This window comes from Quercus lobata, chromosome 2 (assembly GCF_001633185.2).
Source record: "Quercus lobata isolate SW786 chromosome 2, ValleyOak3.0 Primary Assembly, whole genome shotgun sequence".
NCBI classification, from domain to species: domain Eukaryota; kingdom Viridiplantae; phylum Streptophyta; class Magnoliopsida; order Fagales; family Fagaceae; genus Quercus; species Quercus lobata.
Genome location: NC_044905.1, coordinates 4,571,573 through 4,585,781, shown reverse-complemented (window position 1 = coordinate 4,585,781; position 14,209 = coordinate 4,571,573). Strand labels below are relative to the sequence as shown.

Here is a 14,209-nt window from a genome sequence, read left to right as displayed (position 1 = left end):
TCTTTTCACAACTCTAGAGTGCCAGAACTGGGGTGAATTATACGTACCTTTTTTCTTGAGGGCCTTGGGTTTTTATAGCAGTGTAGTACTGACCTCCGTTTCTTGCGTAGGAAAGTATTTCCTTACGGGAAAGATTATCATAAATGTGCGTATATTACGGGATCCCTTTCCTATTAGAACTCTACTGATTAGGGTTAAGCATGAGACGTAAGTTGTTTCCATTTAGAATTCCTTGGAGGCCACTTAAGTCCTGTGGATACCACGTGACCTTGGGATTTGTCCACCTCGTGGCCGTGTGCCTCAAATCCGTCCACATATGGAGACTTAACGTCCACTTAGTTTAGTACCATCAGGTCTATTTAAATGGATCCGTCATCCCTGATTTTATATTGTTCTCCAGTAAACACAATCTTGGGGATTCAATGGTTAATAATGCATGCATGTATGTAAATCAATCTTTGGATTTTTCTTTTTCATTTTGGGAATTTTTTTTCACCATAATATTTTGTCGTACATGTGGAGATACTACTTATCTAATTAAGCTCTAGTTTTTATCAAAACCTTGAAAGTGACTAGGTTATGTGCACTCTGTGCATTATTATGATTGATTTGTTAGTTTTTGAAATTCTTCCAATTGGTAATATGGTGGGCAATATAACTTGTAGTGTACTTTGTTATCTTTTTATCTTCTATATATCTTAGATGCAGTAGTTTGGTTTTGGACATGATGTGCTATTTTAATATAGGAATCAATTGTTTTTGAAGTAATAGCATGCCATTAGAGAAATGAGACATATGACTTTCCTGCAATTAATGTGGCATCTAAAAATTGATATGAAGAAGCTGCTTAATTTTGAATGGTCTAGTATTACTTTGATGAAGAGATACCGTATTCTTTCTAAACTTAGATGAAGTGAAATAGAATGTTGTTATCCTTACCGGTTATAAGATTACAATTGTTTTGTTGGAACTTGGAACAAAATTCTCAAAACTTAAATTCACACCGAAGTACTGAACAATATATTTCAGTACTTTTACTGAAATTTATTTCACTACTCAATTCTTTGAATCTCTATTCTCTTGACAGTCTAGAGGAAATGTTAATCTACGGTTTCGGTTTTGTATTTGTGTAGGTCAGTTAACCTCAGAATCTTGTAGGCCTAGAGGTAAAGATCCCAATCGGGTAACATTAACATAATCTGGAGGCAAATGTTCTGCTAATCCTGGAAATACCAATCCAAAAATCCTCATAATTTTCATTAACCAACTTTCTTTGTACTCCTGACCGCTTGTATATGGGATAATGAAACTCCGGATCAGCTCCCAAACTGCATTCATGAATTTGAAAATGGCCCATGTCGCCGAGAAGTAGTTCTTATTTGGCTCGTCCTTCAGAATCTGCACTCCAACAGGATGCATAGTTTAACCTCATTGAACCAAATCTAAAAATATACATGCTTAAAAAGAGAGAGAGAGAGAGAGAGAGAGAGAGAGAGAGAGAGAGAGAGGACTGACCTTTCCTTTATAGAAGCTATTGTAGTAGAGGCAAGGTCCAAAGTGAGTAAAAAAGTCATTATCATCATCATCATAAGGGACCCTAGGCACTATGTCATTGCAGTAAACAAACCTTAAATACCTCACATCATATTGCTTCAACTTCTTCTCCATATAACCCCCCAACTGATAGTCTCCAACCCTTGGTTGCCCAAATGTGTACACTCCCTCCAACTTATGCATCAACCATTCCTCTTCATGTTTTGCTAGCACAGTTAGAAACAAAATTGCCAATGCCCCACCCAAACTGTGTCCTGTTAATATAAATTTTGCATTCTCATTTTTTTGCAATAACTCTCTCAACCTTTGTCTTATTTCATAATAAGCATATTTCTTTTGGTTAATTCCTTGTTCTATTTCTTTAGGCCATCCTTTGTTCTTTTGAAGACCAAGAGCTTTCATGAAGCCACTATGAGCCTTACCCACCCCTTTAAATTCATAATAGGAGAGATCCACATCTGTTCTCCATGCTTCTGGGTCGAATGGCTCAGTGCCCCTAAATGCAACCACGATTAGGTTAGGGTCAACCCTTTTATCTTGGAACATAATGGCTTGAGTTGCAGCGTCCTCCAAGTAATCTGCCAAACATTGGATTAGAAAATTTTTGATTTCTAGTTGGCCAAAAAAAGAGAAAGGTAAACTACTAAATTGCAGGCAAAGAACATAATAATCTTTCACAAAGTGTTGCTACAGTTAGCATGGGGGGACAATACAAAGTGTTGCTATTTTTGACTGCATCCAAATCCTAATACTAATATAAGGACTAAATTAAAAGACCAGCCTAAATAAATTTATCTTAAAGAGTCTATCATCGTATCAAATGATTGCACTGCAACTATGTGCGTTAACCCATGAAGATTTAGCCAATCTGAGGAATTTATGTTTGAGCAATGAAGATGAAAATATATAACATCCATCCCACATGATTGTTTAGTTAGAGACAAATAGCATTATGTAATTTAGTTAAATCAAAGCCCAAACGTTAGTAACCTTTTGATTTTTCAAATCTTATGATTTTAAGAAAGTATTGGCCTAACAATAAACAACAAATAATTATAAATTACCAATTTTAAAATTAAAATATAAAAATAAATAAATAAACAAAAGAATATTGAAGTGTATCAAGTTTTGAGTATGACCATCTAAAAATTAAAATTAGCTGGTGTAGCCCATTTTGGGCCATGGCCCGATTCACTAACTAATAATGTGGGCCTTTTGCCCCTATTCCTCATAGATTGGTATTAAATAGATGACATGGGCCGATGGATAACAAATTATCCAAGCCCAAATGATTGTATGACAAAACAAAGAGCAAAAGAGCTGAGGTTAGAAACCTAGAAGGCCATCACTGTCACATTGATGCTCATGAAATATTGCACATGTGAGTTTGGCACAATCATGGGAATCACGACAAAGATTGGTGCAAGACAATGTTTCATTTTATGCCCTAAAGCCTAGGAATATGCATATGTGGTAGATAGGCTATATTAAACTACATTACTTAAAAAAAAAACTACATAATAACTTATTAAAAGTGATGCTATAAACACAAAAAATTTATAATAATTTTGTAACTAAAGTCCCCCATTTAGCACAGACCAAGAATAGTGCATGGACCAATAACCTATAAATTAAGATTAAAGCCCCATTATCCTATGCTAAAAAGCACAATAAACCCACTAATACAAGCAAGCTCCATCTTCTCTTTTTGAAAAAGAAAGGATTCCTCAACACATATAAGAGGGAGGCACTACTATTGCTTCTAAAAAAAGAAAAGAAATGAAAAACAATTAAAGATTTAAAAGAGAAAGAAAAGCATGCCATTAGGTTGAAGGAAAATTATTAAGTACTTCCAGAGTACCATAAATGCGTACTCCCTCCTCTCACATGAATGGTATGTGAGACCCACCATTCATGTGAGACCCACCATTTATGTGAGAGGAGGGAGTACGCATTTATAGTACTCTAGGAGTACACAATAATTTCCTTAGGTTGAAAACCTAATTTTGATATGTCTAGTGTCAAGAATTGGTAGGAGAGTCAAACTCACCAATTAAACCTAAATTTCTCGACACATAAGAAAAAAAGGGTTGGACTATTGGTGATAATGACAACTTGCCTTATGCTCACATTACACGCACAATATGTGTGTTTAAAGACTTTCTAAAAATTTCAATAGGCCGATTCACATTGCCATGAATTAATTTGTAATAAATACTAATTTGTATAAACTCATGTCATGTCCATATTATGTTTACAGATATTATCAAAGATTGTCATCTTTAAGTCGAAGACTCTATCTATTAAACTAGCTAAGAGACCTTTGTTCAACTAGTTGAGTGGTTAATCAGACTGGGTTTTGAGTTTTTTCCCCCCTATTATTTGTTTCATGCTTTTACAGCCAAAGGGGACCTTCGTAATTCTTAGTAATTATCCTCTAAAAAATCAAATGCTTTTCTACAATTCTACCATATTTTCATAATTAAAAACACGCCAGTTTAACCTTTTGACAAATAATTAAGTACATTGTTTATCTAAGTGGACTATTAATATGGTACTATCATATGCATTCATATCAATAAGTTAATACTTCATATTTTAATCCCAATAGTTTCTCAGCCAAAAAAAAAAAAAAAAAAATCCCAATAACTACCATAGTTTAGCAAGATATTGCCAACGGTTTGCCCGTACGCAATGACGGAAAGAAAAAGCACCCAAACAAATTGTTTAGGTGAAGTCCTGTCAAATCAGGGTTAGGTAAGAATTATAATATAGGACTGATCCATATACACCAGTACAAACGCATAAATTAATTACAAATTGACATTATTTAATCACGACCACCAGTTAGTTCACCAAAAAAAATAATATGTTTTGACTTTTGACTCTTTCCAATCAATATTGGACATCTTCCAATTATTGCTAATGACATTGACAACCATATATTTTATTGTGGGATTCGAATTTAAGGTGCGTCTTAGGAAAGTACATTCGAACTTTCAAGGCGAGAATCCAACGCTGATAAGAATACAGTGTGTATTTTTTTCTGGAAAGAAAATAGTGTGTAATTTGGTACTCCTATTATATAAAATTGACATGCATATATTACATAATATCGAAAAAACACAATCATAACAGGTTTACTACCCTAGCCCATTTTTTAACTTCCATGTGGGTACACACTTCACATGGGGCAGATAAAAGCAAATGTAGAATCTATAATCCATGTGATTTTGTATCAAAACACGTTCTCTTATTAGTAATTGGATTCATACTTTTCATATATGGGATCTTTGATTTAAAGTTATTGAAGGAAAGTGCCCTTTTAACTAATTATAAGCGCAGTCCATTATTGACCGACAAATTATTTCAATTAGTTTTTTTGAGAAATTATTATCTCAATTAGTTAGTAGTGTGCAAATTTGGATAATTTATCTTTCTTATTAGTTTATGTGTTTGACTAATGTATGCTCTAATATTAATAAATTTTAAATTTTTTTTTTTAATGAAAAATTGAAAAATAACTAACTTTTTTTACAGTTTTTTTTTTTCCAAATTTTCATTAAAAAAATTCCCTAAAATTGATGAATAATATAGCTCTTAGAGCATACATTAACCAAACTCATAGTTTATTAGTTTATTTGTTTATGAGTTATGTTAGCTTTTTAAATTTTTTTATTTTATGGATAAAATTGTGAGATAGAATATTTCCATTCCTATTCTTCTATAACCTAGGTCATAACTACATAATTTTTTTTTAAAAAAATATCATATAGGTTGTTGCTTACCATTCCAAAAGTTGTTGAAGCCCAAGAATTCCATCTGTGCAAAAATGAAAAAAAAAAAAAAATGAAACGTTAATCATCATCATCATAGCCATCCCATCATATATAACAAGGGTAGAATCAAGCAAAAATTTGTTTTGCCATGTCAGTGATACTTACATTCCAATGATCCTTGATTATGGTTTTAACGAATGCTTCATTTTCGTATGACAATTTGGAGGCCATAATTGAAAGTGACGCGTTGTATTTTCTGTTACCATAACTAATCTTTTTGTCTAATTCCACTCTTTGATCAAGATTTCCCACCACAGATATAAACTTTGCCGATGACCTATTCGGCCTTACCATTTTTCCTACAAAACCCGCCTACTCATTCAATTTTTGGAAGATGTGAATTAACATATCTTGGTTTAAATAATAAATTAGAGGGTAATAGATTCTCCAACTAAATTTCAAGGCATGACTGCATTAAATTAAATTAATTTTTAGAAATATAACACTGCATTACAGTCATGGTTTTCAATTTACTTAGGAAATCTAAGATATTAGTAACATTTAGAAGTTAGAACACATACATAATAGCATAATTACTGCATCGCAATTTTGCCCATATATACTGCCATACATGCATGCGGATTATATATATGGAACTTTATAAATATCATGCTACATATGAAACAAAACATAGACACAATCACACAAACCAAACCTGTAAAGAAATTGGTGATGAGCCTGAGTAATCCACCGTTGCTTGAAAGAAGATTCAGCCATAGCTCTAACACATTCCCTATTAGGACCATAGGTTTTCCCACCTTAAGGAGGAGTTTCTGCACAAAAAGGGAGTTGAAGATGTACCATCTTATCCAAAAATCTCCCTCAAGTTCTTTTGAGTACTCGATGAATTTACTAGTTTCTGATTTTGAGGAAAAGAGAAAGCTAGCGAGATCATAGAAACTAGCGTTTTCTGGCTTCAGCACAAAATAATTTTCACAGAATTGTTTCTCAGAAGACATGGCTTAGAAGCAGTATGGAGAAGGTGAAGGATGGGTTGCTATGTCAATGTCTCAATTGGGAATACTACGTAAATTTAGCAAACAGAGACTCAGTATTTATATCTGTAATTCTGTACACAACAATTCCTGACAATTTCCAAAAAAGATAACGTAAGAGACATATGCTTATGACTTTGAAATTTATTAAACAATTAGTCTATCTTGTCCGTGTTTTATAATGGCTAATTACTAATTCAATTGGAGGGTGGCGTGTACAAACAATGACTAATTGTTGTCCTTATGGCCCAGCTAATCACTTTATTGTCGTATACTTCAATTCGGGTATTGAAAATTTGAATCAAGCTAGCTCTGGATACTATAAGCTTATAATGGATTCATAGGCGGGTCTCCTTGACATTTTTTGTAACAAAAAAAAAAAATTACCATGGACTCTAATTTAACATAAATTATGTTAGAAGGATAATTCATGAATTCACTCTCTCATACCACTCCATACATTTATGGCCCTTTGACACTGGAGTAAAATGGCAGCTACAAACATTGGGCATGAGGAGTATCCAAATAAGCCTACAACACAATCCAAGCAAATTCTTAAGCCTAACCAAGTTGATTTTCAAGCCCAACAAATAAAGCCATTATTTTCACAACAATTCAAAAGATATTTGACACCAGAGTGTCCCAAGATCTAGCAAGCTCAATCTAATGTTAGTAAGGCCCAAAAGCTTTCCTTGAAGATCAGAATAACAACCCATTATTTTGAACTTATTATTATTATTAATAAAGTCAAATAGTCTTTATTTAGTTTCTCTTAAGGTGAATCAGACTTTATATTTTATTTATCCTAGGCAGATAAGTATTTTATTATGTTTCTAGTTCCTAAGAGTTATATTTGATCTTGGTCAGGTTAAGTGAATTTTTTAATTAGTATTTTTGTTTTCCTATGCTTGGGGTGCTATTCCAAGCTCTATTTAAGTCTTTTGGCTGAATCAAATAAAATTCAAAGTGTATTTTCAGAATTAAAAATCTTGTGTTTTTCAGAAGATTGATTTCTTCTAAATCAACTCTTATCCTTTGGGTGGCGAGTTTTGATTTTTGTATTTCTTGGGTGGTGTAAATCTGTATCCTTAGCTACATTCCTTTAGGTGGTGTTATCTGTATCCTTTTGTATTTTTTTTGGTGGTGAACTTATCTATCATTCAAATTATTGGGTATTTTTATTATCCCATAAACTAGAAAATATAAAATATATTTATCTAGCCTACCCTCATTTATCATATCAGTTAAGTTTGGGAGTTGCCCCTTACGAATCCGATATCACCCTTATATGTTACATGCTGTTAGATTTAGAAAATAAATCTGCAATATGAAATGTGTTATTAAGACCGCTAAGTTAATCATTGCTCCTAAAACCAATGGGTGTTAGGACGAGGCGCGCACTTTAGTCTTTAAAGGCAAAAAGCTATGTGTTAGTTTTTGCGGCAGGCAGGTAGACATGAGCTAGGTTCTATATAGTGCATTGCATCGGCGGGCTGGACTGTCAAGCCCCAATTAATGTCACGTTTGCACATACGGACTAATACAAAATGTTGACCCTTCCCCCACCACAACCACCCAATGTTTGTCGCTAGCCTTTTAAGCTGCTGGTCCCAAACCAAAGACAATCTGGTGTTTTAGTCTTGATTACTATACCTACATCATCAACTTAATTATATCTGGTACCGGTACACTAATGCCGATATTGACACTGCTAGTGCTAATGTTTGGGACCATAATCCTCACTACGGAATTAACACATCAGAATTAATTAGCAACACGGCCTAGAGCTCAACACTTCAACTCCAATAGGTTTTATTTTTCAATAGATGGGTCAATTTGTTACTTGATGGATCAAAAGGATTAATTATCATAGCTCAATGAAACATCATCTATCATTATTTTCTCACCACAGAATTTCTTAAATGTCAAAGTATGTTATCAAATTTTCTTCAATTTATTTCACTATTTTATGTATACTGACTCCCTTATCAATATTTAATTGTTTATGCCTTGAGATTATTTGTAGATGAAAATTGTTTAAATAAATTTAGTCTAATAAGTGTGCATTTGGAGAAATTATAAGATCCACATGGTGGACAAGTGATGTAGTTCACCATTTCACTAAAAAACTTCCACTCATTTAAAATTGTTAGTTAGAAAATTTTTTTAAACAAAAATTAATTACTAACTCAGCAATTTTGAACAAGCGGAAGTTTTTTAGTGGAATGGTGGACAAGTGATGTGGTCCACCAGAGGACTCTATAATTTCTTGTGCATTTGGGTTAGATTGAAAAATGAAAATTATTTCACTATTCAGCTTATTTTTGTTATTATTCATGGCTTCACTGCACTTTAGCACTATTTATGGGCCCCACTGTATTATTTCAATTAACTTTTGTCTTTATTTACAATATTTTTAGCAATAATTTTTCAGTTTTAGAAAAATAAGCGGTATCCAAACACACCCTAAGTGTATGTTTGGCAATAATTAAAAAGCCAACTTATTTTACTATTCATGGACCCCACTGTACTTTTTGGTACTACTCATGGGTCTCACTGTACTATTTTAGCTAACTTTTACCTACAATACTTTTAGCAAAAAAGTTTTTTGTTTCAGTGAAATAAATGGATCCCAAACAGACCCTTATGTGATTCGAATTAATGGGGAAAATGTTCTTTTAAAAAAAAGAGAAACTTGAATTTAAATGATACACACACATGTGGGTTCCAGTTAGTTCAACTGGTAAAATCTCTAATGGTTGTATAAGATATCTGGAGTTCAATCTCCGCTTACACCAAAAACAAATTGGTATCTTGGTCTGATGATAAAGAGTTATCATCAGGAGTGGACGCCATAGGTTGAAACTCTCTAAAAAAAAAATTATACTTACATATATATTATTGATCTTATATTCATCTTGAATGGTTATAAAATTTGAGCATTATAGATTAAATTAGGTTAAAAAGCCCTCCAACTTGATTTATGTACACTGCTATTTGTACTATGGATCAACCTAACATGGTCCTTATTTTTATCATAGTTTTGCACACTCTAATTGTACCATGAACCTAAAATTGTATTTAATCTTATCATAGTTTGCTTGTAACATTTAATTTCAAGAGGTATGAATGTGTCAAGAGTCTCATTGCTAAATTAAACTTTATGGTATTTTCAATAAACACGTCTAAAGTTCGAAGACTGTTGTTTTTCTTCTTCTTCTTCTTTTCATTGTAACAACTAATAAGCGGCTAGGGAAGAGGGCTATAATCTCATGGCAATATATTATGGACAACAATTGGGGGACTCTTAACAGAATAAACTAATTATTACTTATTAGTTGGGCTATTTGTTGAGTGCAGCTCATATTTTTTGAGATGGGCAAACTCTCTTTCTCTTTCTCTCGCTAGCTTAACCCTTGAATAATTTGATGTAATGAGTGGGAAGAATCTTAATCTCCTCCATCTCATAGTCTCTTTTGCAATTTTTTAAAGGAGATGATGATGCTTCCTCCTCTAGGTTTTGTCTTAATAATATATTAATGTTCCCTCATTACCTATATATATATATAACTAGTTAGTTAACATTAAATAATCTATATATATATATATATATAAAACTGAAACCTTTGCTGACACCACAATTTTCCACGTCAGCACAATATTTAAAAAATAAAAACAAAAACATTATAACACCTCAAAACCCTAGCAACCTTACCCCTCTCTCAAGTTAAGAAATATAAAACCACAGTTTCTGCAAACTCTCTCTCTCCAAACGTAAATATCAAATTCAACCCCTTTAATTTCTCTTTATATTTTTGAGGCTTCTATAGAGTTATAGTGAGTTATGCTGATTTTGTTTTGTGTGTGTGTATAGATGGTCATAATATTCCGGTATTCCAAGAAAACTTTGTGTTTTCGTTAATTAAAGGCCTTAGAGAGATAATTGCAGTTTGGAACATCAATACAAAAGACGATTTCATTGGCAGCGGAAAGTAATTACTTTGTCTCATATTTTTGTTTTTTGAATTGATTTTGTGTGCTTTTTAGACCCTTTTGGATCAATTTTGTTAATTGGGTGTTTTTTTTTTTTTTTTTTGATAGGGTCCAATTGGGGAAGATTCTTTCTAAGGGTTACGACGACCACACTTGGTGTCTGTATACTAATAGTGTGGGGTAAGTACTATAAATTACTAACCCTTTTAAGTGTATAATCTGTTTCTAAAATTATCTATAATATTTTGTCCTCCGAAAATTTTATCTCTTTAATTTTAGTATATTGTGTTTCTTAAACTATAGACAGATTTTCTTTATTTCTTATTTTCAATAATAAATCATTTTATTGCAATACCGGTAATTGTTTAAAAAATCCAATATGTTCATATCTCTATAGAATAGAGAATAGTAGAAGCCAATTTTATTACAACTACTTAAATTGAGTTGACTTAATTCCGTACAATTACAAAGCATGAAAAATAATGGAATTAATTGTTATAATTTTTATTTTCTTTCCATGTTTTGAATTTCCATGTCTTAAGGCTCAGTTGCACAATATGTGTAAATTCTTCAGAATGCTACTTTAAATAGTAAGTCAATGTGTCTCTTACATTTGGGTATTAGTTAGAATTATTTTCAAATGATTGTACCAATAAAAATGAATGTGTATAAATTTTGTTTAATTATCCCGTGCATGGCACGGGTTAGCGACTAGTTATTTTTAATATTAAAGAACTCTTTGCATCTGAACTGAAGCCAATTCTCCATTTACCAAACTGGCAAACAGATATAGGATGGTCACTTGGTTGTTACTTTAAGACAGCAACAATTTCCAAGAAGCAATCCTGAAACGTAGCCGTAATCAACTGAAGCTTAAGAGTGCGTTTCAAAGTGAACAGTAAAAATACTGTTTATGTACTGTGTATATACTTTACAATGTGTATCGGTACTATTTACACATTTAAAAATTATTTTGCTTAGTTTTCAGTTTCAGTAGTTTTCATATTAGAATAAAAACTATTAGTAGGAATAAAGTGGGTAAGATGTCATTAGCCTTGCTTTATTATGACATATATTATCCCTAATCTCTGTGATCTTTGTTCAGTTAACAGATTTATTATAGTCAATTTCTTAATTAAAAAATAAGAAAAAAATTAACGAATACTATAAGAATATTGATTTAAGAAATACTTTTTTCAAAATTTTTATGGGAAAAAAATTTATTTTTTACGACATTTTATATTTCTCATAAAAATTGTGTTAAAATTTTCTTAAAATAATTTATTAACAATTACTTTAAGTGCACTTGTTAATGGGGTCGAATAACATCAATACAACCTCTCTGCCCTTTCACCTTTCTTGTACGTTTCTCTGCTTCAAATTCTTCCTTCACTACATCATTGCAATCCACATTTTTGGTATATGAGAATGTGCTTAATTTTTTTTTTTTTTTTTTTTTGAGAAAATAAGCACGTGCTTAATTAATTCTTCTTCCACTACATCATCACGGGCATCCATAATCTTTTTTGGTATATGATATGATTCTCATTCTTAATTTCTTCTAATTCATCCTTGTCAGTTAGTCCTAGACACTTCTGGATTGGTGCTGACATGACATTTGCAATTTTCCCCTTCCCTTTGGTGAATCATCAGTTAATCATGGACGGCTCGATGGGTCACAACATCGTAAGTAACTCACCATCCATCAAATCAAAATTTTTTTTTCTTTGGGTTGTTAATCAATTGAATTGTTAGCACGACCGATATAAGTGTATTCTAAATTGAGTTTTATTAACGTATGTTATATTAGCAAATTATTTTAAGAAATTTTTTATGAAAACAATACTAAAGTAACTAACTGATTTAACATTTTTTTCAAATTTTTCATAAAAAGTTTCTCATTATGAATGGTTAATCAGATCCTTCCAAATTGGTACTTGTCTCTCTTTGTTAGATACTTAGATTAATATCAATTTCATGAATTTGCATCATCATCATCATCATATTTCATTTTTGTTTTTTGTTTTTTTACTTTATAAATATTATAAAATTTGAAACTTATTATATCTACTCCATAATTAATACTTTTTATCACCAAATTAAGAAATCAAATTAATTTTTTATTTATTATATATATATTTTATTTTTTTATGTAAGTGAAGTATCTCACAATTATTGTATTTCACTTAATCAACAGTGATAGTGACATAAAATTTACAAATTCACCTTCTCGTTCATCAAAATCAATGCCCTCACCAACTCAACTTCCATCAAATCAATTTTTTTTTTTCCTTAGGGTTGTTAATCAAATTAATCAATTGTTAGCATGACAATTTACACAAGTGCTCCAAATCAATACGCATCTCTCCTGGCCAGGCTAAAGGTTTTTGCCAACTCAGATCTACAAGTTCACAAGATTTAACAATTTTTTTGTTCAACTGAAGTTAAGTAGTTTCAAAGCACGAGAAACAGTTATAATTTGTGAAGAAGTGTAAGCTTCCCCGAAAATATGAACTACTCACCACACTACCAAAGAATGGACCATTTAATATTCTTTATTATTAGATTAAAACAAAATTAATTTCTTTTTAGTGTAAAGCAAAACAGCCTACAATTATTATATTTTCACTTAATCAACGCCGGTGATGTTGTCCTCAAAATGAATGTTGACTAAAGCCTTTTCTATTTTACCATATTCCTTAAAAGAAAAGAAAAGGAAAAAAAAAAAAATAGTACCATCATGACTGCTGAGTTCTGAGCTGTACCTGTGGGTAGCGTCTTTCTCAATAAGCATGCTTTGCCTAACATGTCGATGCTATATTTTATTTACTAATTCATTGTACTAAATATCCAATTAGATTCTCAACAAAAAAAAGAAAAGAAAAAAAATCCAACTCAGATTGTGTCTTCATATAGTTTTTGTTGGTCAAATCTATTCCTTGACAGAGTCATTAGCTTGATAACCTTGACATGGTAATAATTTACTGAAAGTCATGGTGGTCTTAGCTCGTGTTTTTAATTTTTCTCAGTCAAATCTCTTCTTTGACAACGTTATCAGTGGGCTCTAGCTTTCGTTCAATGTCGTTGTTGCGCATTGGGCACGCTATGCATGTAGAGAAAGATACATTTATCTTGTTTTTAATATGCAAATTGCTCTATGCATTTTTCTTCAGAAAAATATGCAAATGCACTGAACAGTCTGAACACAAGTTTAATTTGACTAGTTAGGAGCCTTATTATAAATTATAATTTAGCGATAGTATCCAGTTTTTTTTTTTTTTTTTTGAAAGAGTCTGAAATCAAATTACTATTTACTCATTTATTATGAGAAAAACAAAAGGGTTAAATGTAGCTTGAAAGCTTTGACATATTTATAATTATTTAAATTAATTATAGTCTTATTTTAGATAAATAAAACCTCGGAAAGGTGAAATTCCAACCCTTTAATATAAAAATATATGTTATCTTATTTCTTGGAATCTCCAAGAAACATTCTAAATAAAATAAATTATTGTCTCTGTCATTGATACCTTTCCTAATGAAAATTATATGAAATAGGCAAATAGCAGCAAATGTACTTTTCTACATGTCAATGATTCGGTGGCTGTTGGTTTGATTATTAACTTTTGATGCAAAAAATGATTCATCATCTCTTTCACTTTCACACTTGTTGAGGTAATATGGTTTTTTTTTTTTAATTAATATTAATAATTTCAGTTGTGAGGTCATGTGAAATGTTAAGCCACACATTCACGTCCCTGCTATTTACTTATTAAAAGAAATTATAATATAATATTTAACACTGTAACATTTTTTTTTTGTGTCTTT

General features: G+C 31.6%; 1 protein-coding gene across 1 annotated transcript; it reads right to left on the bottom strand.

The window, feature by feature from the left end:
• Positions 1–904: 904 nt before the first annotated feature.
• On the bottom strand, positions 905–6,477 carry LOC115975548. The gene is made up of 5 exons (XM_031096367.1): positions 6,049–6,477; positions 5,499–5,692; positions 5,343–5,376; positions 1,516–2,132; positions 905–1,398 (listed from the first exon to the last, which is right to left on the bottom strand). Exons 1-5 carry the CDS (start codon positions 6,350–6,352, stop codon positions 1,135–1,137), a joined length of 1,413 nt encoding a protein of 470 aa, XP_030952227.1. The 5' UTR covers positions 6,353–6,477; the 3' UTR covers positions 905–1,134.
• Between the last annotated feature and the right edge of the window lie 7,732 nt (positions 6,478–14,209).